Genomic DNA, 23,142 nt, shown 5'->3' with positions numbered 1-23,142 from the left:
ACGTGCGACACCGGGAAATCCCCGGAGCCTCCGCCCCGGTGTCCCCGTCCCCCCCCCATCGCTCCCCGCACCTCACGGGGTCCCCGCCCTCACCGGAGCCCCCCCAGCCCCGTTTGGCTACGCCCCCCCCCCACCCGCGGGACCCCTCCCGGTCCCACCTGAGCCCCCGGTGTCCCCTCGCTGTCCCCGAGCCCGTCCCGCGCCCGTCGCGCCCGACCCGGGGGGGGCCAAGGGTCAGCCCGGAGCTGCTCCCAGCCGGCCCCGGTACCGGGAGGGGCCGCGGGGAGGGGTCCGGGCAGAGCCGCTGAGGCGGGGGCAGAGCTCGGTTCTTTATTAACGCATCCCGATATGGGGCGGGCACCGGATGGAGCCCCCCGGGACCCCCGAGCACCGGAGGGGGGGGTCCGGACCAGCCCCGGGTCCACCGGGAACCGTCTCCCCATTACGGGCTTGGGGAACCGGGGATGCCCCGGTTGTGGCGGTACCGGGGATGTCCCGGAGGGGTCCGGGCAGAGCCGCTGAGGCGGGGGCAGAGCTCGGTTCTTTATTAACGCCTCCCGATATGGGGTGGGGAGCGGGGGGGCACCGGATGGAGCCCCCCGGGACCCCCGAGCACCGGAGGGACACCGGGAACTTTGGGATTGGGGAAACCGGGGACCCCCCCGGTTGTGGCGGTACCGGGGGGGGGGTCCCGAGGGGATCCGGTGGGGAGTGCAGGACACCGGGCACGCCCTCCCCGTTACGGCCTTGGGGAACCGGGGACCCCCCCCCGGTTGTGGCGGTACCGGGGATGTCCCGGTGAGGTCCCGGGGGGGTCCCGGGGGGGTCCCCGTTATCTCTTGCCGCTCCTCCGGGTCTCTTTGCCGTTGCTGACGGGGCCGGGCTGGCTGCGGGTGATGCGGCCGCTCGGGGGGTGCGCGGGGGGGCCCCCCGGGCTCAGCCCGTTCCCGTTCTGGCTCTCGGGGGCTGCGGGGAACCGGGAGGTGAGGGGGGGGGTACCGGGGGCGGGTACCGGGGGGTAATGTAAGGTGATGGGGAGGTCCCGGGGGGTAACGGGGGGGGGGGGATACCGGGGGATCTTGGGACGTGAGGGGGGGGTACCGGGAGGTACCGGGGGCGTATGGGGGGTACCGGGGGAGGGGGTACCGGGAGGTGAAGGGGGGGGGTACCGGGGGTACCGAGAGGGGTATGGGGGGGTACCGAGAGGTGAGGGGGAGGTCCCGGGGGGTACCGGGGGGGTACCGGGAGGGGTACGGGGGATACCGGGGGATATTGAGAGGTGAGGGGGGGGTACCGGGGGTACCAGGGGGTAACGGGGGGGGGGGGTACCGGGGTACCGGGAGGTGAGGGGGGGGTACCGGGGGGGTACTGGGAGGGGTACGGGGGATACCGGGGGATATTGGGAGGTGAGGGGGGGGTACCGGGGGGTACTGGGGGGGTAACAGGGGGGTATGGGGGGGTACCGGGAAGTGAGGGGGGTGCACCGGGGCGGTACCGGGGCAGTACCGGGAGGTGAGGGGGGGGTACCGGGGGGTACCGGGGGCATATGGGGGGTACCGGGAGGTGAGGGGGGGGCGTTACCGGGGGGGTCGGGGGGCGGTACCAACCTGGGGGGGCGGCGGGGGGGCCCGGGGGCGGCTGCGGAGCTGCCGGGGCGGAGCCGTCGGGTGGGGCCTGGGGAGGGGATGGAGAACCCCGAGTGTCACAGAGGGGGGGTTTGGGGGGAATCCGAGGGAAATTGGGGGATTTTTGGGAAATCTGGGGAAATTCGAGGGAAATTGGGGGATTTTGAGGAAAATTTGGGGGGATTTGGGGGGTTTGTAAAAATTTGGGGGGATTTGTGGGAAATTTTAGGTGGTGGGATTTGGGGAAATTTGGGGGAGGATACAGGAGAAATTTGAGGGAAACTCAAGGAAAATTTGGGGAAATTTGGGGGAAATTTTGGGGCGGGATTTGGGGAAATTTAAGAGGAATTGGGGGAAATTTGGGGGAGGATATGGGAGAAATCTGAGGGAAATTCAAGGGAAATTTGGGGAAAACTCAGGGTAATTTGGGGGAGAATTGAGGGAAATTTTGGGGAGATTTGGGAGAAATTTGGGGTAAATCTGTGGGGATTTGGGGGAAATTTGGGGGTGGATTTGGGGGAAATTGCGGAGGATTTGGGGGAAACTTGGTGGGGATTTGGGGGAAATTTGGGGGGGGGGTAGGTCAAATTCGTGGGGATTTGGGGTAAATTTTGTGGGATTTGGGGTAAATTCGCGGGGATTTGGGGTAAATTCGTGGGGATTTTGGGTAAATTCATAAGGATTTGGGTCAAAATCAGGGGAAATTGGGGTGATCCCCCCCTGACACCCCAAACTCACCCCCTTGCCCTGCGCCTGCTGTGCCACGTACTCGGGGTTGGGCTCGCTGAAGTTGGGCACCTCGGAGTAAACCATGCAGAACCTGCGGGGATTTTGGGGTTTGGGGCAAATCTGGGGGGTTTGGGGCACATTCGGGGGAAATTGGGGGAAATCTAAGGGAGATTTGGGGCAAATTTGTGGGGATTTGGGGGCAGATTTGGGGGAAATTAGGGGGAGTTTGGGGGAAACTTGGTGGGGATTTGGGGGAAATTTGGGGGGTTTGGGGGAAATTTGGGGCAATTTGGGGGAAACCTTGGTGGGGATTTGGGGGAAATTTGGGGTGGATTTGGGAAAAATTTGTGGGGATTTGGGGCAAATTTGGGGCAGATTTGGGAGAGAATTGGGGGAAATTTAAGGGAGATTTGGGGCAAATTTGTGGGGATTTGGGGGAAATTTGAGTGTGGATTTGGGTGAAATTAAGGAGAATTTGGGGGAAATTTGGGAGGATTTGGGGGAAAGTTGATGGGGATTTTGGGGAAATTTGGGGGTGGATTTGGGGGAAAATTGGGAGAGATTTGGGGTGGATTTGGGAAAAATTGGGGGCAATTTGGGGGAAATCAGGAAGAATTTGGGAGAAACTTAGGGGGGATTTTGTGGGGCAGTTTGGGTGAATTTGTGGGGATTTGGGGCAATTTGGGGATTTGAGGTCCCCTCGACCCCAGAACCCCCCCAAAAACCTCAAAACCCCCCCAAAAACCCCAAAACCACCCCAAAAACCCCCTCCTTACTCCCCAATCTTCTGCAGGTCCCCCCCTCGGCCGGTGTAGAGCGTCAGGCAGCCCTTGAAGACGGAGGCGTAGCTGAGGATGAGGAGGATGGGGAAGGTCAGGCAACCCACCCCAAATATCCCCCAATTTTCCCCCAAATCCATCCCCAAATTTCCCCCAAATCCCCGCTAAATTTTCCCCAAATTTTCCCTTAAATTTCCCCCAAATTCTCCCTAATTTCCCCTAAATCCACCCCCAAATTTGCTCCAAATCCCCACAAATTTTTCCCAAATCCACCCCCAAATTTGCCCCTAATTCCCACAAGTTTCCCCCAAACCCCCCAAATTTTCCCCCAAATCCCCGCTAAGTTTCCCCCAAATTCTCCCTCATTTCCCCCAAATCCACCCCCAAATTTGCCCCAAATCCCCACATTTTTTTCCCAAATCTCCCCCAATTTTCCCCCAAATCCATCCCAAAATTTCCCCCCAATCCCCGCTAAGTTTCCCCCAAATTCTCCCTCATTTCCCCCAAATTGCCCCAGATTTTTCCCAAATCCACCCCAAATTTCCCCCAATTTTCCCTCAAATCCACCCCCAGGTGTCCCCAGGTGTCCCCAGTACCCCTTGGTGAGGCGGATGATGTCTCCCGGCTGGATCAGGTTGCCCACATCGCCCCAAATACCCCCAATTTTCCCCAAAATTATCCCCAATTTTTCCCCAAATCCCCTCCCCAGTGTCCCCAGGTGTCCCCAAGTGTCCCCAGGTGTCCCCTGTACCCCTTGGTGAGGCGGATGACGTCCCCAGGCTGGATCAGGTTCCCCACATCGCCCCAGATTTTCCCCAAATCCACCCCATTTTCCCCCCAATTTTCCCCCAAATCCCCTCCCCAGTGTCCCCAGGTGTCCCCAGGTGTCCCCAGTGTCCCCTGTACCCCTTGGTGAGGCGGATGATGTCCCCAGGCTGGATCAGGTTCCCCACATCGTCCCACACCGAGATGTTGATGCTGCCGCTCTTGTCGGCCACTTTGCACGTCCGAACCTCGTGGCCGTCCTTGGTCTTGGTGACCCGGCCTGGAGGGGTCATGGGGGTCACGGGAGGGGTCACGGGGGTCACGGGGGACAGCAGGGGACACCGGGGGTGGCACTCACCCGTCTCCAGCACGATGAAGATCAGGTTGAGGTTCTTGAGGCCGGGTTTGACGTCCTTGACCAAAGTCTCGGAGCTCATGGTGGCAGCGCGGGCTGAGGGGACACGGGGGACACTGAGGGGACAGCAGGGACACGGGGGGGACAGCAGGGACACTGAGGGGACATGGGGCACACTGAGGGGACAGCAGGGACACTGAGGGGACATGGGGGACACTGAGGGGACACGAGGGACACTGAGGGGACACGGGGGAGACTGAGTGGACACGGGGGGACTGAGGGGACATGGGGGACACTGAGGGGACAGCAGGGACACTGAGGGGACACTGAGGGGACACAGGGGACATTGAGAGGACAGAGAGGGCACTAAGGGGACACTGAGGGGACTGAGAGGACATTGAGGGGATGGAGTGGCACTGAGGGGACAGGGAGGGGACACTGAGGGGACACAGGGGGGACTGAGGGGACAGCAGGGACACTGAGGGGACACTGAGGGGACATGGGGGACACTGAGTGTCACTGAGGGGACACTGAGGGGACTGAGGGGACAGTGAGTGGCACCAAGGGGACAGGGAGTGGCACTCGTGGGGACAGTGGAGACACGGAATGGGACCCATGGGGACAGAGGGGACGGGGCACCAAAGGCACCAGTGGGACAGGGAGTGGCACTGAGAGGACACGGAATGGGACCCGCGGGGACACTGGGGACACTGGAGGGGACACTGGAGACCGGGGGGACATCGGGAATGGGGAGGGGACAGCGGGAACCGGCGGGACACGGGGGAGGGAGTGGGACACCGGGGACAAGGGACCGAGGGGACACCGGGGACAGAACATGGGGGACTCCGGGGACCGAGGGACACCGGTGGTGGCAGCCCCGGGACCGTCCCGCAGGGAGCGGGATGGGACAGCCGGGATGTGGGACCGGGACACCGGGTGGGGGACACCGGGAACGGGACATTGGGACCGGGACACCTGGAATGGGACACCGGGAGGGGACACCGGGATGTGGGACCGGGACACCGGGACCGCGGGACCCGGGGGTGGCCCATGGGGACATCGCTGCTGGACACGGGGACCGCAGGGACGGGACCACCGGGGACCGGACAGCGGGGATGGAACCACCGGGAACCGGCCAGCACCGGACACCGGGAACGCCACGGTAAGAACGAGACACCGCGAACGGCAACGCGAAGGCAGCACCGAGAGGGACGGAACACCGCGAGCATCCCTGCGGGGAACCGGGACCACCAGAGCGCGGGGGCCGCCGGGACACCGGGAACGGGACCGCGGGAACGGGGCTACGCACGGACGGCACTCCGGGGCCACCGGGACCGGGAGCAGAACCAGGACCGGGACCGGGAGCGGGAGCGGGAGCGGGAGCGGGGCCGCGCTCCCGTCCCGCCACCAGGGGGCGCTCGCAGCTCCCTCCCCCCTCACCGGGCACGGCGCCGCCGCCGCCGCGGGCGCTCCCGGAAGTCCGCAGCGCAGCCAATCAGAGCACGGGGTGGAGCGTGACGCGCTGCGCTTCTAACCAATAGCGATGCAGAGAGGGCGGGATTATGGGGATAAGCCACGCCCACTCCACACCGCCCCTACCACCGAGTTCCGGCCAGAGCGGCACTTCCGGCGCGGCACTTCCGGTGCGGCGGGGCCGGGCGGCGGCACCGGGAGGAGGCCGCGGCCGCCGCTGAGCCCCGAGCGGCCCCGAGCGGGCCGGGCCCGCCGCCCGCGGTACGTGCGGCTGTGGGGGAGGCACCGGAGAGGCCCCCGGGGCGGTCCCGGTAGCACCGGGAGAACCGGGAGAGGCCGCGGGAGGAGCGGGGGAACGTCCATGGAGGAGACCGGGAGAGCCCCCGGGGGGCTCACGGTTCGAGGAGGAACCTCGGGGTGGTGTCGGTACCGGGGAATGAAACGGAACGGAGGCACCGGGGATGGGAACCGGGAACGGCTCCGGTTGGGAATTGTCCGGGAATGGGAGAGCGGAAAGGGAATTTGGGAGAAATCCCGAGGAATTTTGGGGAAAATCCCGAGGATTTTGGGGGAAAAATCCAAGGGAATTTTGCGAATAATTCGAAGGAATTTGGGAAAAATTCCTTCGAATTATCGAGAAAAATTTTGGGAATAATTTTGAGGAATTTTGGGAATTATTTGAAAGAATTTTGGAAATAATTCGGGGGAATTTGAGGAATAATCCCAGAAGAAATTGGAGAATAATTCAGAGGAGTTTGGGGAACAATCCCCAGGAATTCAGGGGTCAGGCTGAAAGAATTTGGGGAAAGTCCAGAGAAATTTGGGAAAAATCCAAATATTTTTTGAGGAAAATCTATAGAAATTGGGGGGAAATTCCAGAGAAATTTTGGGGAAAATCTAAAATTAATTTGGGGGAAAATCCAGAAGAATCCACAGGGAATGGGGCTGGAATTCCCAAAAAGCCAAGTATGGATCCCTCTAATCCTGCTGGGCTGGAATTCCCAAATTTCTGAGCTTTGATCCCACTGGGAAGAGGGCTGGAATTCCCAAATTTCTGAATGTGAATTCCTGGATCCCACTGGGCTGGAATTCCCAAATTTCTGAGCTTTGGTTCCAGCAGGAATGGGGTCATAATTCCCAAATTTCTGAGTGTGGATCCCAGTGGGAATGGGGTTGAAATCCCCAAATTTCTGAACCCGAATCCCTGGATTCTACTGGGCTGGAATTCCCAAATTTCTGAGCCTGAATCCCACTGGGAATGGGGCTGGAATTCCCAAATTTCTGAGCCTGGATTCCTCTCCAAGGCTGCCTGGGGGCTCCATTATTCCCAAAATTCCCATGAAATCAGCACAGGGGGAGGGAATTTCTCCTCATAGTTGGGAATTCCATATGGAAATCGACCTTTCCTGATTTTCCTGTTTTGTTTTTTTTTTTTTTTTTTTTTTTTTCTCTTTTTTTGGGATCAGATCCACGCCCTGCGGGAGAGGAGAGGGAAAAATGGGAGAATTTGGGGAGGAATTCCCTGCACAGAGTGAGGCCAGCGCAGCCCCGAGTCCTGCCAGGAGGAATTCTGCCACGGGAGGTAAATCCAGGTCCAATTTCATGGGAATTCCTCCAATAATTCCTCCAATCCTTCCTTTTTTCCTTTACCCTTTTCCTGTTCTTTAATTCTGCCACGGGAGGTAAATCCAGGTCCATTTTCATGGGAATTCCTCCAATAATTCCTCCAATCCTTCCTTTGTTCCTTTTCCCTTCTCCTGTTCTTTCCTTTTTCCTTTTTTTGGGAATTCCTCCAATCCTTCCTTTGTTCCTTTTCCTTTCCTTTTTCCCATGGGAATTCCTTCAATCCTTCCTTTGTTCCTTTTCCCTTTTCCTGTTCTTTCCTTTTTCCTTTTTTTTTGGGGAATTTCTCCAATCCTTCCTTTTTTCCTTTTCCTGTTCTTTCCTTTTTCCTTTTTTTGGGAATTCCTCCCATCCTTCCCTTATTTTCCTTTTCCTTTTTCCTTTTTCAAAATTTCTCCAATCCTTCTTTTTTTTTTCCATGGGAATTCCTCCAATCCTTCCCCTTTTCCTTTACCCTTTTCCTGTTCTTTCCTTTTTCCTTTTTTGGGAATTCCTCCAATCCTTCCATTGTTCCTTTTCCTTTCCTTTTTCCCATGGGAATTCCCCCAATCCTTCCCCTTTTCCTTTTCCCGTTCTTTCCATTTTTTGGGGAATTCCTCCCATCCTTCCTTCCCTTATTTTCCTTTTCCTTTTTCCTTTTTCGAAATTTCTCCAATCCTTCCATTTTTTCCCATGGGAATTCCTTCAATCTTTCCTTTTTTTTCTTTTTCCTTTTCCAATCCTTTTCTTTTTCCATAGGAATTCCTTCAATAATTTTCCTTTTTCCTTTTCTTTTCCCATGGGAATTCCTCCAGTCTTTCCTTCTTTCTTTTTCCTTTCCTTGTTCCTTTTTCCCATAGGAATTCCTTCAATTCTTCCTCTTTTCCTTTTCCTGTTCTTTCCTTTTTTCCTTTTTTGGGAATTTCTCCAATCCCTCCTTTTTTCCTTTTCCTTTATTTCCAATTTTTTCCTTTTTTAGGAATTCCTCCAATCCTTCCCTTTTTTTCCCCATGGGAATTCCTCCAATCCCTCCTTTTTTCCTTTTCCATTTCCAATTTTTTTCCTTTTTTAGGAATTCCTCCAATCCTTCCCTTTTTTTCCCCATGGGAATTCTTCCAATCCCTCCTTTTTCCATTCTGAGGAGATCCCAGAGGAGTTTTGGGATGAACCTGATGAGATCCCAGAGGAGTTTTGGGTTTTGGGAAGATCCCAGAGGAATTTTGGGATGTGCCTGGTGCAATCCCAGAGCTTTGGGAAGTTCCCAGAGCTTTGGGAAGAGCCTGGTGCGATCCCAGAGGAGTTTTGGGATGAGCCTGGGGAGATCCCAGGGTTTTGGGTTTTGGGAAGATCCCAGAGGAGTTTTGGGATGGGAGGAGGGGCTGTTCCCGGAGCTGTTCCTGTCTCTGCATTTCTGGGAACCCCTTTCCCTGCAGGGAATTTTCTGGGAACACCTGATTCTCTCAGGGAATTTTCCAGAGCCCTCCAGAGGAGCCTCCCCAGCTGCCCCGATCCCGTGGGAAGGGCTGGGCTGGGATTTGGGGCCGTTCCAGGCCCCGGGAGCAGCCGTTGGTCCTTATCAGCCCCTGCTCCTTATCAGCCCCTGGGGCCGTGGGTTTTTTTTTTCCCAGGGGATTTTTGGGATTAAAGGAGGGACCTGGAGCTGCTCTGGGGACAGGGAGGGGACAAAGTCCCTCCTGTGCCACGGTGGGGACACGGGGTCACATCTGTCCCTCTGTCACCGGCTCTGCTCCTCGGCTGGGGCACATCTGGGCAGGGACAGGGCGCAGGAGCTCGGCACAGATGGATGTGTTTGGGAGGCCACATCTGGATGTGGAACAGCAGCAAGGCCAGGCCTGACCCGTCCCCCTGAGCTGGGCACAGCTGGAATTCCCAGGGCCCCTCACAGCTGGAATTCCAGGGGTGGGCACAGCTGGAATTTCTGCCCTGCACAGCTGGAATTTCTGCCCTGCACAGCTGGAATTCCCAGGTCCCCTCCCAGCTCCCGGGGCCCTGTCCCGGTGTCCTCCCCCACCCCCCGCCCTCCCCTCCCCTCTCCTGCCCCTCCCGTTGGGGTTTGGGGTGGGGACTCCAGGGACTCCTTATCGGGCCTTTGTCACCGCCTTTGTCACCGCTCTGTCACCGCCTTTGATGTCGGGGAGGGGCCCCGGGAGCGGCAACGGCCGGGGCAGAGCTCAAGGCCGGCCCTGGAGGAGGGGAAAGGGCTGGAGAAGGGAATTTCCTGGGAATGCTGAGCTGGGAAGGGGCTGGAGAAGGGAATTTCCTGGGAATGCTGAAGGGAAGGGGCTGGAGAAGGGAATTTCCTGGGAACGCTGAGCTGGGAAGGGGCTGGAGAAGGGAATTTCCTGGGAATGCCAGGCTGGAAACGTTTCCATGCCCAAAGCCTGACGTGCCCAGCTCCGCAAATCAAATAAACCACCCCAAAACCACCCCAAGAACCCCAAATCAAACCCACAAATAGGAAATTCAGGGTTAGGATTTAAGGTTGGGGTTCCCAGGATTGGGATTTGGGTTCCCAGGACTGGGGATTTGAAAACCCTTCCCAACCTTTTCCTGTAGGACCTTGGACTTCAAACCCTGGTAGATCCCAATCCCAGGGGCTGGAATGGCTCTGGGAAGACCCAAAAAGCTCCAGTCCCCAAGACACCCAAATACTTCCCCATGGAGCCAAAGGAGCTCCAGAAGAAACAGATTTGACTTAAAAATCCTTTCCCTGTAGGACCTTGGCCTTCAAATCCCAATCCCAGGGGCTGGAATGGCTCTGGGAAGACTCAAGACCCCCAGGGAACCCAAATCCCTCCCCATCCCTGACCCAGGGGACCCCAGGGAGATTCAGGTTTGACTCAGAAATCCTTTCCCTGTAAGACCTTGGCCTTCAAATCCCAATCCCAGGGCCTGGAATGGCTCTGGGAATACCCAAAACCCCCAAGGAACCCAAATCCCTCCCCATCCCTGACCCAGGGGACCCCAGGGAGATTCAGGTTTGACTCAAACCCCAAGGGTTTGCCCCATCCTGGGTGTCCCTGACGCGTTTTGCCCCGCAGGGTTCTGGCGCCGGTGACGAGCGATGGGGTATGATGTGGCTCGGTTCCAGGGGGACGTGGACGAGGACCTGATCTGCCCCATCTGCAGTGGGGTCCTGGAGGAGCCAGTGCAGGTAGGACCCACCTGGGGACAGGGTGGGTGCAGGTAGGACACACCTGGGGACAGGGTGGGTGCAGGTAGGACCCACCTGGGGATAGGGTGGGTGCAGGTAGGACCCACCTGGGGGTAGGGTGGGTGCAGGTAGGACCCACCTGGGGATAGGGTGGGTGCAGGTAGGACCCACCTGGGGACAGGGTGGGTGCAGGTAGGACCCACCTGGGCATGGTGTGGGACATGGTGGGTGTAGAGGTGGCACTCAGGGCTCTCCTGGAGATCGAGTCCATCTTGGCCTTGACAATCTGGGAGGTTTTCCCAACCCCAGCCGTTCCATGCATGACTCCATGAGGGATTCCATGAATGGTTCCATGATTGATCCCATGATCAATGCCATGACTGAAGGAGCAGAGGTGGCACTCAGAGCTCTCCTAGGGATTGAGCCCATCTTGGCTTCGATGCCCTGGGAGGTTTCCCCAACCCAACCATTCTATGCATGACTCCATGAGTGACTCCATGAGGGATTCCATGAATGATCCCATGGTCAATCCCATGATCAATCCCATGACTAAACGAGCAGAGATGGCACTTAGAGCTCTCCTGGAGATCAGTCCCAGCCTGGCTTCGATGCCCTGGGAGGTTTCCCCAACCCAAGCATTCTATGGAGTGATCCCATGGAACTATTCTATGGAATGATCCCATGAGTGATCCCATGATCAATCCCATGACTGAAGAAGTGGAGGTGCACTCGGGGCTCTCCTGGAGATCGAGTCCATCTTGGCCTTGACAATCTGGGAGGTTTCCCCAACCCGACCATTCCATGAATGATCCCATGATCAATGCCATGATCAATGCCATGATCAATGCCATGACTGGAGGAGCAGAGGTGGCACTCAGAGCTCTCCTAGGGATTGAGCCCATCTTGGCTTCGATGCCCTGGGAGGTTTCCCCAACCCAACCATTCCATGCATGACTCCATGAGGGATTCCATGAATGGTCCCATGATCAATCCCATGACTAAATGAGCAGAGATGGCACTTAGAGCTCTCCTGGAGATCAGTCCCAGCCTGGCCTCAATGCCCTGGGAGGTTTCCCCAACCCAACCATTCCATGATCAATCCCATGATCAATCCCATGAGTGATCCCATGATCAATCCCATGACTGAACCAGCAGGGGTGGCACTCAGGGCTCTCCTGGAGATTGAGCCCACCTTGGCCTCGGTGCCCTGGGAGGTTTCCCCAACCCAACCATTCCATGCATGACTCCATGAGTGACTCCATGAGGGATTCCATGAATGATCCCATGGTCAATCCCATGATCAATCCCATGACTTAACGAGCAGAGATGGCACTTAGAGCTCTCCTGAAGATTGAGCCCATCTTGGCCTCGATGCCCTGGGAGGTTTCCCCAACCCACCCATTCTATGGAATGATCCCACGAGTGATCCCATGAGTGATCCCATGAGTGAAGGAGCAGAGGTGGCACTTAGAGCTCTCCTGGAGATTGAGCCCACCTTGGCCTCGGTGCCCTGGGAGGTTTCCCCAACCCAACCATTCCATGAGTGATCCCATGAGTGATCCCACGATCAATCCCATGACTGAACCAGCAGAGGTGGCACTCAGGGCTCTCCCGGAGACTGAGCCCACCTTGTCCTCGGTGTCCTGGGAGGTTTCTCCACCCCATCCCGCGTGACCCTTGCCGTTCCCCGCAGGCCCCGCACTGCGAGCACGCCTTCTGCAATGCCTGCATCACGCAGTGGTTCTCGCAGCAGCAGACGTGCCCCGTGGACCGCAGCGTGGTGACGGTGGCCCACCTGCGCCCGGTGCCGCGGATCATGCGGAACATGCTCTCCAAGCTGCAGATCACCTGCGACAACGCCGTCTTCGGCTGCACGGCCGTGGTGCGCCTCGACAACCTCATGGCTCACCTCAACGACTGCGAGCACAACCCCAAGCGCCCCGTCACCTGCGAGCAGGGATGCGGGTGAGGGCGGGCACGGGATGGGGATGGGCATGGGGTGGGGATGGGCGTGGGGTGGGCACTGGGATGGACACGGGGTGGGGATGGGATGGGGATAGACATGGGATGGTCACAGTATGGGCATGGGATGGACACAGGATGGGCTTGGGATGGACACAGGATGGGGATGGACACGGGGTGGGCACTGGAATGGACACGGGGTGGGGATGGGATGGGCACAGGATGGGCATGGGATGGACACAGGATGGGGATGGGATGGACACTGGATGGGCTTGGGATGGACACAGGATGGGGATGGGATGGATACAGGATGGGGATGGACATGGAATGGCCCTGGGATAGGCACAGGAATGGTCACTGGGATGGACATGGGGTGGGGATGGTCACTGGGATGGACATGGGGTGGGGATGGACACAGATGGTCCTGGGATGAGGATGGACATGGAATAGCCCTGGGATAGGCACAGGAATGGGCACTGGGATGGACACAGGGTGGGCGTGGGATGGTCATGGAATGGGGATGGTCATGGGATGGGGATGGACGTGGGATGGACACAGACATGGGATGGGCACACAAATGGCACTGAGATGGACACGGGGTGGGGATGGACATGGGATGGGCATGGAACAGGCACAGGAATGGCTCTGGGATGGACACAAGATGGCCATGGAATGGGCACAGGATGGACACTGGGATGGACACAAGATGGTCCTGGGATGGGCATGGGAATGGCCCTGGGATGGACATGAGATGGACACAGGATGGGGATGGTCATAGGATGGGGACGGACACATAGAACTGGCACAGTCTGGGCACTGGGATGGACATGGGATGGGGATGAACCCAGGATGGGCACAGGAATGGGCACTGGGATGAACATTGGCATGGCCATGGAATGGCCACAGGAATGGCCCTGGGATGGACATTGGCATGGGGATGGACATAGGATGGGCGCTGGGATGGACACAGGATGGCCATGGGATGGACACAGGGTTGCCATGGAATGGCCAAAGGAATGGCCCTGGGATGGACATTGGCATGGGGATGGGCACAGGACGGTCATGGAATGGGCACAGGATGGACCCTGGGATGGCCATGGGATGGGACACCTCCAGGAGAGGTTCAAGTTGGACCTCAGCAGGAATTTCCTCCTGGAAAGAGCTGCCAGGCTTGAGAACTCCTCAGGAAGGCAGCAGAGCAGAAAAACCCCATTTATCCCCCAAATCCTCCTCCAGCCTGACACTCAGATCCTTTCTACACCTGAGTTACCTCTGGGAGGTGTAAATTCCCCTAAATTGATGTCTCCACCTTTTTTCCCCTCTGCTGGCAGGTTGGAGATGCCCAAGGACGAGCTGCCCAACCACAACTGCATCAAGCACCTGCGCTCGGTGGTGCAGCAGCAGCAGACGAGGATTGCAGAGCTGGAGAAAACCTCGGCCGAGCACAAGCACCAGCTGGCAGAGCAGGTGGGCAGCAGCACCTGCAAGGGCAGGTTTGGGGTGTTGGGAACTGAAATCCCAAAAAAAAATGGGGGAAAAAGTGGTTGGGGAAAGGTGTGGGCTGAGTGGGATTGGGCTAGGCCATGCTAGGGGCTCTAGAAATCACAAAATCGCCAAAAAAAAACCCTCAAAAAATTCCTTAATCCCCCCCAAAAAAAGGCTGTGGGGAGATGTGAGTTGAGTGTGGCTCTGTGGGATTGGGCTGGGAAGGGGAAGGTTGGGAGGTTTGGACACTAAAATTAAAAATAAAAGGGGAAAAAAAGGCTGTGGGGAGGTGTGAGTTGAGTGTGGCTCTGTGGGATTGGGCTAGGCCATGCCGGGGGCTCCAGGAATCCCAAAATCCAAAAAAAATCCCCCAAAAAAGGCTTTGGAGAGGTGTGGGTTGAGTGTGGCTCTGCAGGGGTTGGTTGGGCCACATCAGGGATTCCAGAAATCCCAAAAAAATCTCAAAAAAATCCCCCAAAAAAGGCTGTGGGGAGTTGTGAGTTGAGTGTGGCTCTGTGGGATTGGGCTAGGCCATGCCGGGGGCTCCAGGAATCCCAAAATCCAAAAAAAATCCCCCAAAAAAGGCTTTGGAGAGGTGTGGGTTGAGTGTGGCTCTGCAGGGGTTGGTTGGGCCACATCAGGGATTCCAGAAATCCCAAAAAAATCTCAAAAAAATCCCCCAAAAAAGGCTTTGGGGAGTTGTGAGTTGAGTGTGGCTCTGTGGGATTGGGCTAGGCCATGCCAGGGGCTCCAGGAGTCCCAAAATCCCCAAAAAATCTCAAAAAAATCCCCCCAAAAAGGCTTTGGGGAGGGGTGGGTTGAGTGTGGCTCTGCAGGGGGTGGTTGGGCCACACCAGGGACTTCAGAAATCCCAAAATAACAAAAAAATCCCAAAAAACCAGCAAAAAAATGTGCTGAGCGGAGCAGTGGGTTGAGTGGGGCTCTGCAGTAATTTTTTATGTTGTAAAAGATCTGATTTATTTAAAGGATATAAGTTAAATCCGGTAGTAATCATTATTTATTGTTCTAATGAGTTTTGTCTGTTTTGACATCTTCATTCAAAGTTTTTATTAATGTTTACATTTGTATTTATTATCTTTGTAAGATTAAAAGGAAAAAAAACAAGGGGCGGGTTTGGGTTGTTAGGCACCAAAAAACGAGGAAAAAAAAAAAAAAAAGGAAAATTTTTGATGCTTGGACACCAAAATCCTCACAAAAAAAAGGGGAAAAAAGAGGTAATTCTCATTCCAAATTCTATTTTTTCCCTACTTTGGCAGAAGAGGGACATCCAGCTGCTCAAGGCCTACATGAGGGCGATCCGCAGCGTCAACCCCAACCTGCAGAACCTGGAGGAGACCATCGAGTACAACGAGATCCTGGAGTGAGTGCGGGGCCTTTGGGGGCTTTTGAGGGAAATTCGTTGTTTTTTTTAGGGAAATTCGTTGTTTTTTGAGGGAAATCTGTTGATTTTTGAGGGAAATTTGTAGGTTTTGGGGGGAAATTTGTAATTTTTTGAGGGAAATTAATCAGTTTTTGGGGAAAATTTGTTAATTTTTGAGGGAAATTAATCAGTTTTTTGGGGAAATTTGTTAATTTTTGAGGGAAATCTGTTGATTTTTGAGGGAAATTTGTAGGTTTTGGGGGCGAATTCGTAATTTTTTGAGGGAAATTAATCAGTTTTTGGGGGAAATTTGTTAATTTTTGAGGGAAATCTGTTGATTTTTGAGGGAAATTTGTAGGTTTTGGGGGGAAATTTGTTGATTTTTGAGGGAAATTTGTAGGTTTTGGGGGGAATTCGTAATTTTTTGAGGGAAATTAATCAGTTTTTGAGGGAAAATTGTAGGTTTTGGGGGGAAATTTGTTAATTTTTGGGGGGAAATTTGTTCATTTTTGAGGGAAATTCGTTGATTTTTGAGGGAAATTCATAATCAGTTTTTGAGGAAAATTTGTCGATTTTTGAAGGAAATTGGCATTTTTCGAAGGAAACTTGTGGGGTTTTGAGGGAAATTTGTAGGTTTTGGGGGGAATTTGTTATTTTTGAGGGAAATTCATTGATTTTTGAGGGAAATTTGTCATATTTTGAAGGAAATTCATTGATTTTTGAGGGAAATTCATTGATTTCTGAGGGAAATTTGTAGGTTTTGGGAGAAAATTTGTTTATTTCTGAGGGAAATTTGTTTATTTCTGAGGGAAATTAGTTGATTTTTGAGGGAAATTGTTACTTTTTGAGGGAAATTTGTTGATTTTTGAGGGAAATTTTTAGGTTTGGGGGGAAATTTGTGGATTTTGGGGGAAATCAATTGTTTTTTGAGGGAAATTCGTTGTTTTTTGAGGGAAATTCATCTTTATTTGAGGGAAATTAATTGATTTTTGAGGGAAATTCTATTATTTTTGAGGGAAATTTGCTGGTTTTTGAGGGAAATTTGATGATTTTTGAGGGAAATTCCATGATCCCACCCCATCCCTGACCCCTCTGAGTGTCCTGAGCTGGCTGGACCCCCACAAATCCACCCCAAACCCCCATCCCTGACCCCGCTGTGTCCCCCCAGCTGTCTGAACCCCCACAAATCCACCCCAAACCCCCATCTCTGACCCCATTATGTCCCCCCAGCTGGGTGAACCCCCACAAATTCACCCCAATCCCCCATCCCTGACCCCATTATCCCCTCCCAGCTGGGTGAACCCCCACAGTCCCACCCCAATCCCCCATCCCTGACCCCATTATGTCCCCCCAGCTGTCTGAACCCCCACAAATCCACCCCAAACCCCCATCCCCGACCCCGTGTGTCCCCCAGCTGGGTGAACCCCCACAGTCCCACCTCAATCCCCCATCCCCAACCCTGTTATGTCCCCCCAGCTGGGTGAACCCCCACAAATTCACCCCAATCCCCCATCCCTGACCTCGTTATCCCCTCCCAGCTGGCTGAACCCCCACAGTCCCACCTCAAACCCCTGTCCCTGACCCCATTATGTCCCCCCAGCTGGGTGAACCCCCACAGTCCCACCCCAATCCCCCATCCCTGACCCCATTATGTCCCCCCAGCTGGCTGAAGCCCCACAAATCCACCCCAAACCCCCATCCCCGACCCCGTGTGTCCCCCCAGGTGGGTGAACCCCCACAGTCCCACCCCAATCCCCATCCCTGACCCCATTATGTCCCCCCAGCTGGGTGAACCCCCACAAATTCACCCCAATCCCCCATCCCTGACCCTGTTATCCCCTCCCAGCTGTCTGAACCCCCACAGTCCCACCTCAAACCCCCATCCCTGACCCCATTATGTCCCCCCAGGTGGGTGAACCCCCACAATCCCACCCCAATCCCCCATCCCTGACCCTGTTATCCCCCCCCAGCTGGCTGAACCCCCACAGTCCCACCTCAAACCCCCATCCCTGACCCTGCTGTGTCCCCCCAGCTGGGTGAACCCCCACAGTCCCACCCCAATCCCCCATCCCTGACCCCATTATGTCCCCCCAGCTGTCTGAACCCCCACAATCCCACCCCAATCCCCCGTCCCTGACCCCATTATGTCCCCCCAGGTGGGTGAACTCCCTGCAGCCGGCGCGGGTGACGCGCTGGGGCGGCATGATCTCCACGCCGGACGCCGTCCTTCAGGCCGTCATCAAACGCTCGCTGGTGGAGAGCGGCTGCCCGGCCTCCATCACCAACGAGCTCATCGAGAACGCCCACGAGCGCAACTGGCCCCAGGGGCTGGCCACGCTGGAGACCAGGCAGATGAACCGCAGATACTACGAGAACTACGTGGCCAAACGCATCCCCGGCAAGCAGGCCGTGGTGGTGATGGCCTGCGAGAACCAGCACATGGGAGAGGACATGGTGCTGGAGCCGGGGCTCGTCATGATTTTCGCTCACGGAGTGGAGGAGATATGAGAGGAGTTCGCCTAGGGGTGGAGAGGAGGGGGTTGGTGGAGGAGATGGGGAAAAAATCCAGCTTGGGACAAGTGGGGGTGTTCTGGAGTTGGGATTTTTGCTCGTGGCATGGAGGAGATCTGAGAGAAATCCACCTTGGGATGGCAGGGGTTTTCTGGAGTTGGGATTTTGGGGTTGTGATTTTTCATCATGACATAGAGATCCAAAAAAATCCGACTCGGGATGGTAGGGGTTCCCTGGAGTTGGCATTTTGGGGTTGTGATTTTTGGTCATGACGTAGAGATCCAAAAAAATCCGACTCGGGATGGTGGGGGTTCCCTGGAGTTGGGATTTTGGGGTTGTGATTTTTGCTCACAGAGTGGAAGACATCTGAGAAAAATCCATCTCAGCATGGCAGGGGTTTCCTGGAGTTGGGTTTTTTGCTCGTGGGTGCTTTTTGTGTGGAGGAGATGTGAAAAAAATCCAACTCCAAGTGGCAGGGGTTTCTTGGACTTTTAGGGTTTGTGATTTTCATTCATGTCATGGAGGAGAGCTGAAAAAAATCCAGCTCTGGGATGGCAGGGGTTTCCTGGACTTCGATTTTTGGGGTTGTGATTTTCGCTCATGGCGTGGAGACCCAAAAAAATCCAGCTCTGGGATGGTGGGGATTTCCTGGATTTGGGTTTTTAGGGTTCGTGATTTTCACTCATGCCATGGAGGAGATCTGAGAGAAATCCACCTAGGGATGGCAGGGGTTTTCTGGAGTTGGCATTTTGGGGTTGTGATTTTTCATCATGACATAGAGATCCAAAAAAATCCGACTCGGGACGGTGGGGGTTCCCTGGAGTTGGGTTTTTGGGGTTGTGATTTTTGGTCATGGCGTGGAAATCTGAGAAAAATCCACCTTGGGATGGCAGGGGTTTCCTGGACTTGGATTTTTAGAGTTCGTGATTTTCACTCATGCCATGGAGGAGATCTGAGAAAAATCCACCTAGAGAAAAATCCACGCAGGGGTTTTCTGGAGTTGGCATTTTGGGGTTGTGATTTTTGGTCAGGACGTAGAGATCCAAAAAAAAATCCAACTCAGGACAGTGGGGGTTTCCTGGACTTGGGTTTTTTGCTCATGGCGTGGAAATCTGAGAAAAATCCACCTTGGGATGGCAGGGGTTTCCTGGACTTTTAGGGTTTTCGTGATTTTCACTCATGGCATGGAGGAGATCTGAGAAAAATCCAACTTGGATTTGGGGTTTTGGGGTTCATGATTTTCACTCATGGCGTGGAAATCTGAGAAAAATCCAGCTCGGGGATGGTGGGGATTTCCTGGATTTGGGTTTTTGGGGTTGTGATTTTTGCTCACAGAGTGGAAGACATCTGAGAAAAATCCAACTCTGGGATGGCAGGGGTTTCCTGGACTTTCAGGGTTTGTGATTTTTCACTCATGCCATGGAGGAGATCTGCGAAAAATTCACCATGGGATGGTGGGGGTTTTCTGGAGTTGGGATTTTGGGGTTGTGATTTTTGCTCATGGCATGGAGATCCAAAAAAAAAATCCACTCAGGGACAATGGGGGTTCCCTGGATTTGGAATTTTGGGGTTGTGATTTTTGATCACAGCGTGGAGATCTGACAAAAATCCAACTCAGGACAGTGGGGGTTCCCTGGATTTGGGTTTTTGGGGTTGTGATTTTTGCTCATGACGAGAAGATCTGGGAAAAAAAAAAAAAAAATCAACGGTTCCCCCACCTCAGGATGGTGGGGGTTCCTTGAACTTTGGTTTTTAGGGTTTGTGGTTTTCCCTCACAGCATGAAAACCTGGAGATCTGAAAAAATCCTCCTCAGGACAGCGGGGCTTCCCTGGACTTGGAATTTTGGGGTTCCCTGGACTCGGAATTTTGGGGTTCTCTGGACTCGGATTTTTTGGGGTTCTCTGGACTTGGATTTTTTGGGGTTCTCTGGACTCAGAATTTTGGGTTTCCCTGGACTCGGAATTTTGGGGTTCCCTGGACTCGGATTTTTGGGGTTCCCTTCTGGATTGGAGCCGTTCCAAACCCAGCTCAGCTCACCCTGTTCCAAGAGGGGGGAGTGGGGGCTCCAGACCCCTCGGGGGTCCCCCAAACCCCTCAAGCTCCATCTCCTCTCTGCAGTTTCCACCTGGCCAGGTGTCCCCAAATGGGCACTGCCGGTGTCCCCAGCCCTGCAGTGGGGGCTCCTCGGCCCTGGGGACCCTCCTGTCCCCTTCTTTTCGTGCATGCCCCATCCCCTGACCCCGGGAGCATCTCCCACCTCCTCCCAATCCGTGTTTGCCTCTGCTCTCTCCACCCTTGGTGTTATTTTTCCAGACATTCGTGATTGTGGTTCTGTATTTTTAATTTTTTTTTTTGTACTTCATTCTTTTTTCTTTTTTTTTTTGACCTTTTCTTATTTTTACTCTCCCTTTTTATTTGATTTTCCATGTAACCGTGGGCAGGCACCTCTGGCCTGGGTCCGTGGGACTCATTGGGAATTTAATTTAATTTATTTGCATTTATTTCAATTTTTTTTTTTTTACCATTGTTTCTCCTCCCGGCAGATCCGGCAGGAGGCAGGGATTGAAGTGATCAATAAACAAAATTCTGGTTGCTTTATCCCCATTTTGGGGGCGTCCTCCTGCACCCCAAAACCCTCCCCGTGTCAGAGGGGGCTCAGTTTTGGGGTAAAAATGGGTGGGTTTGGGGCTGTTCTCCCCATGCTGGGGGGATTTGGGGATTAATAAATGTCACTACTGAGAGGGAATGGGGGTGGCTGAGGGTCCTGGGGGGTTCCCCCTGCCCCGGAGCCCCCCCAAATGTGCTCCCCAAAAAGAGGGGTCCCCACTGTTCCCACCCCAAAAGGAGCTGGGACAGAGGGGTCCCCACCCCTAAAAGAGCTGGGATTGGGAATGGGGGGTCCCTACCCCTAAAAGAGCTGGAATTGGGAGGTCCCTACCCCAAAAAGAGCTGGGAATGGGAATGGGGGGTCCCCACCCCTAAAAGAGCTGGGATTGGGAGGTCCCCACCCCAAAAAGAGCTGGGAATGGGAATGGGGGGTCCCCACCCCTAAAAGAGCTGGGATTGGGAGGTCCCTACCCCTAAAAGAGCTGGGAATGGGAATGGGGGGGTCTCCACCCCTAAAAGAGCAGGACCCGGAGTGGGGTTCCCACTTCTGCCCTTAAAAAGGTCATAAAGGGGGGTTCCCACTGTTCCCACCCTAAAAAGAGCTGGGGCTGAGGGTCCCCACCCCAAAAGGAGCTGGGACTGGAGGGTCCCCACTGTCCCTACTCCTAAAAGAGCTGGGACTGGGACTGGGGGGTCCCCACCCCAAAAAGAGCTGGGATTGGGGGGTCCCTACCCCGAAAAGAGCTGGGACTGGGATTGGGGCATCCTCACCCCGAAAAGAGCTGGGACTGGGGGGTCCCCACCCCAAAAAGAGCTGGGGCTGGGACTGGGGAGGTCACTACCCCTAAAAGAGCTGGGGCTGGGACTGGGGGGGTCACTACCCCTAAAAGCGTCGGTACCGGGGCTGGGGGGTCCCTGCTGCTCCCACCCCATTAAAGGAGCCTGCATTAGAGGGGGTTCCCCATTATTCCCAACCCTAAAAGAGCCGGTACCGGGGCTTGGGGAATCCGTGATGTTCCCGCCGTTAAAGGAGCCGGTACCGGAGGCAGAGCGCGTGCTTTGCCGCCGTTAAGAGCCGGTAACCGAGCGAGGATCCCTATGGTTACCCCCGTTAACAGAGCCGGTACCGGAGGCTGAGGCTGTGTCTTCCCCACTCTTCCCGCCCCTAAAAGAGCCGGTACCGGGGCTTGGGGAATCCGTGATGTTCCTGCCGTTAAAGGAGCCGGTACCGGAGGCTGAGACTGTGTCTTCCCCGCTGTTCCTGCCGTTAAAGGAGCCGCTACCGGCGGGCGGGAGGCTCCGTGATGTCCCCACCGTTAAAAGAGCCGGTACCGGAGGCTGAGGCTGTGTCTTCCCTGCTGTCCCCACCGTTAAAAGATCCGGTACCGGAGGCTGAGGCTGTGTCATCCCCGCTGTTAAAAGAGCCGGTACCGGGGCTTGGGGAATCCGTGATGTCCCCGCCGTTAAAAGAGCCGGTACCGGAGGCTGAGGCTGTGTCATCCCCGCTGTTAAAAGAGCCGGTACCGGAGGGAGCACCGTATGCTCGCCGTTACCGGGAGAGCTCCCACGCGTGTCGCCCACCAGCAAAAGGGAGCGTGGCGTCACGGACAGGATTCGAACCTGTGCGGGGAAACCCCATTGGATTTCGAGTCCAACGCCTTAACCACTCGGCCACCGTGACTCTCGCGCCTCCGACCGCCGCGCTCCGTATAGACCCGGCCCCGCCGCCGCTCCCCGCCCCGCCCGGTGCCCGGTGCCCGGTGCCCGGTGCCCCGCTTGGTGCTCAATGCCCGGTGCTCGGTGTCCGGTGCTCAATGCCCGGTTTGGTGCTCAGTGCCCGGTGCCCAGCCTAGTGATCAATGCCTGGTGCTCGGTGCTCGGTGCCCGGCTTGGTGCTCAATGCCCGACTTGGTGCTCAGTGCCCGGTGCCGTTCTGGTGCTGCCTCCGGTGCCCTTCCCTTTCCACCCCCGCCTTCCCCCGTCCCGGGCTGCTCCAAACCCCGTCCAACCCGGCCTGCGACACCTCCAGGGTTGGGGCACCCACGGCAGCTCTGGGAAATCCATTCCCCACCCTCCCAGGAAGGAATTTCCTCCCAATCTCCCGTCTAAACCCAATTTCTTGAGATTTGAACCCATTTCTTCTTGTCGTGCCTCTCTTGTCGCACTTGCGGGCGGCGGGGCCGGTAACGGGCAGCGGGACCAACAACGGGCGGTGGAGCGGGGGCTCGGGGCCCGGAACGGCGCCCGGGGCCGGGAACGGCGCCCGGGGAACAGCGGGGTCGGCGGGAACGGCGGGAGCGGGACCAGCAGGAGGCGGTGGCGGGCGCGGCGGGACCGGCGGGCGGTACAACGGGGCCGGGAACCGCGATAGGGGTCGTGAACAACGATCGGGGTCGTGAACAACGATCGGGGGTGGCGGTGCGGGAGGCGGAACATCGACCGGGGCCGGTAACACCGGGTGGAAGCGGGAACAGCGACCGGGACCGGTAAAACCGGGCGGGAGCGGCGGAGGCGGCGGTGCGGGAGCGGCACCGCCAGAGGGCGGCAGCGGCGGCGGCGGGAGCGGCAGTGCGGGAACGGGAGGGCACCAAAGGGGGCGGCGGGGCTGTAACAGCGAGCGGGGCCGGTGCGAGCGGCGGGGACAACGGAGACAGCGGGATCGGGGACAGCGGGAACGGGGACAGCGACCGGA

The 23,142-nt window shown here is 56.2% G+C and overlaps 2 protein-coding genes and 1 non-coding gene across 6 annotated transcripts; 1 reads left to right on the top strand and 2 right to left on the bottom strand.

The window, feature by feature from the left end:
* Window positions 1-530: 530 nt before the first annotated feature.
* On the bottom strand, window positions 531-5,746 carry NABP2 (nucleic acid binding protein 2). Of its 3 annotated transcripts, none has more exons than XM_066567649.1 (7): window positions 5,694-5,746; window positions 4,257-4,349; window positions 4,040-4,178; window positions 3,131-3,202; window positions 2,364-2,445; window positions 1,608-1,674; window positions 531-966 (listed from the first exon to the last, which is right to left on the bottom strand). In XM_066567649.1, exons 2-7 carry the CDS (start codon window positions 4,333-4,335, stop codon window positions 833-835), a joined length of 573 nt encoding a protein of 190 aa, XP_066423746.1. In that variant the 5' UTR covers window positions 4,336-4,349; window positions 5,694-5,746; the 3' UTR covers window positions 531-832. The 3 variants fall into 3 exon arrangements, with proteins under 3 accessions (XP_066423746.1, XP_066423745.1, XP_066423744.1); XM_066567648.1 differs by lacking the exon at window positions 5,694-5,746 and adding an exon at window positions 5,563-5,683; XM_066567647.1 differs by lacking the exon at window positions 5,694-5,746 and having other exon boundaries at window positions 4,257-5,550.
* A 144-nt stretch (window positions 5,747-5,890) lies between these two features.
* On the top strand, window positions 5,891-20,441 carry RNF41 (ring finger protein 41). Of its 2 annotated transcripts, none has more exons than XM_066567652.1 (7): window positions 5,891-5,987; window positions 7,193-7,308; window positions 10,391-10,503; window positions 12,197-12,468; window positions 13,797-13,932; window positions 15,228-15,331; window positions 17,488-20,441. In XM_066567652.1, the coding sequence occupies exons 3-7, from the start codon at window positions 10,414-10,416 to the stop codon at window positions 17,837-17,839; spliced, it is 954 nt and encodes a 317-aa protein (XP_066423749.1). In that variant the 5' UTR covers window positions 5,891-5,987; window positions 7,193-7,308; window positions 10,391-10,413; the 3' UTR covers window positions 17,840-20,441. The 2 variants fall into 2 exon arrangements, with proteins under 2 accessions (XP_066423749.1, XP_066423750.1); XM_066567653.1 differs by lacking the exon at window positions 5,891-5,987 and adding an exon at window positions 6,135-6,152.
* Window positions 20,442-22,049: 1,608 nt separating this feature from the next.
* On the bottom strand, window positions 22,050-22,131 carry TRNAS-CGA (transfer RNA serine (anticodon CGA)). Its single transcript has one exon. It is a non-coding gene; the product is annotated as a tRNA-Ser (tRNA).
* Between the last annotated feature and the right edge of the window lie 1,011 nt (window positions 22,132-23,142).

This window comes from Molothrus aeneus, chromosome 30 (assembly GCF_037042795.1).
Source record: "Molothrus aeneus isolate 106 chromosome 30, BPBGC_Maene_1.0, whole genome shotgun sequence".
NCBI classification, from domain to species: Eukaryota; Metazoa; Chordata; class Aves; order Passeriformes; family Icteridae; genus Molothrus; species Molothrus aeneus.
This window is presented reverse-complemented; position numbering and strand designations above follow the sequence as displayed.

Coding starts and splice junctions, on each gene's coding strand:
- RNF41 (XM_066567652.1), top strand. CDS start 10,414: ATGGGGTATGATGTGGCTCGGTTCCAGGGGGACGTGGACGAGGACCTG. Junction 12,469..13,796: donor ACCTGCGAGCAGGGATGCGG/GTGAGGGCGGGC, acceptor CTCTGCTGGCAG/GTTGGAGATGCCCAAGGACG. Junction 13,933..15,227: donor AGCACCAGCTGGCAGAGCAG/GTGGGCAGCAGC, acceptor CTACTTTGGCAG/AAGAGGGACATCCAGCTGCT.
- NABP2 (XM_066567647.1), bottom strand. CDS start 5,313: ATGTCCCCATGGGCCACCCCCGGGTCCCGCGGTCCCGGTGTCCCGGTC. Junction 4,179..4,256: donor CTTCATCGTGCTGGAGACGG/GTGAGTGCCACC, acceptor TGACCCCTCCAG/GCCGGGTCACCAAGACCAAG. Junction 967..1,607: donor CCCCCCCGCCGCCCCCCCAG/GTTGGTACCGCC, acceptor GGTTCCCCGCAG/CCCCCGAGAGCCAGAACGGG.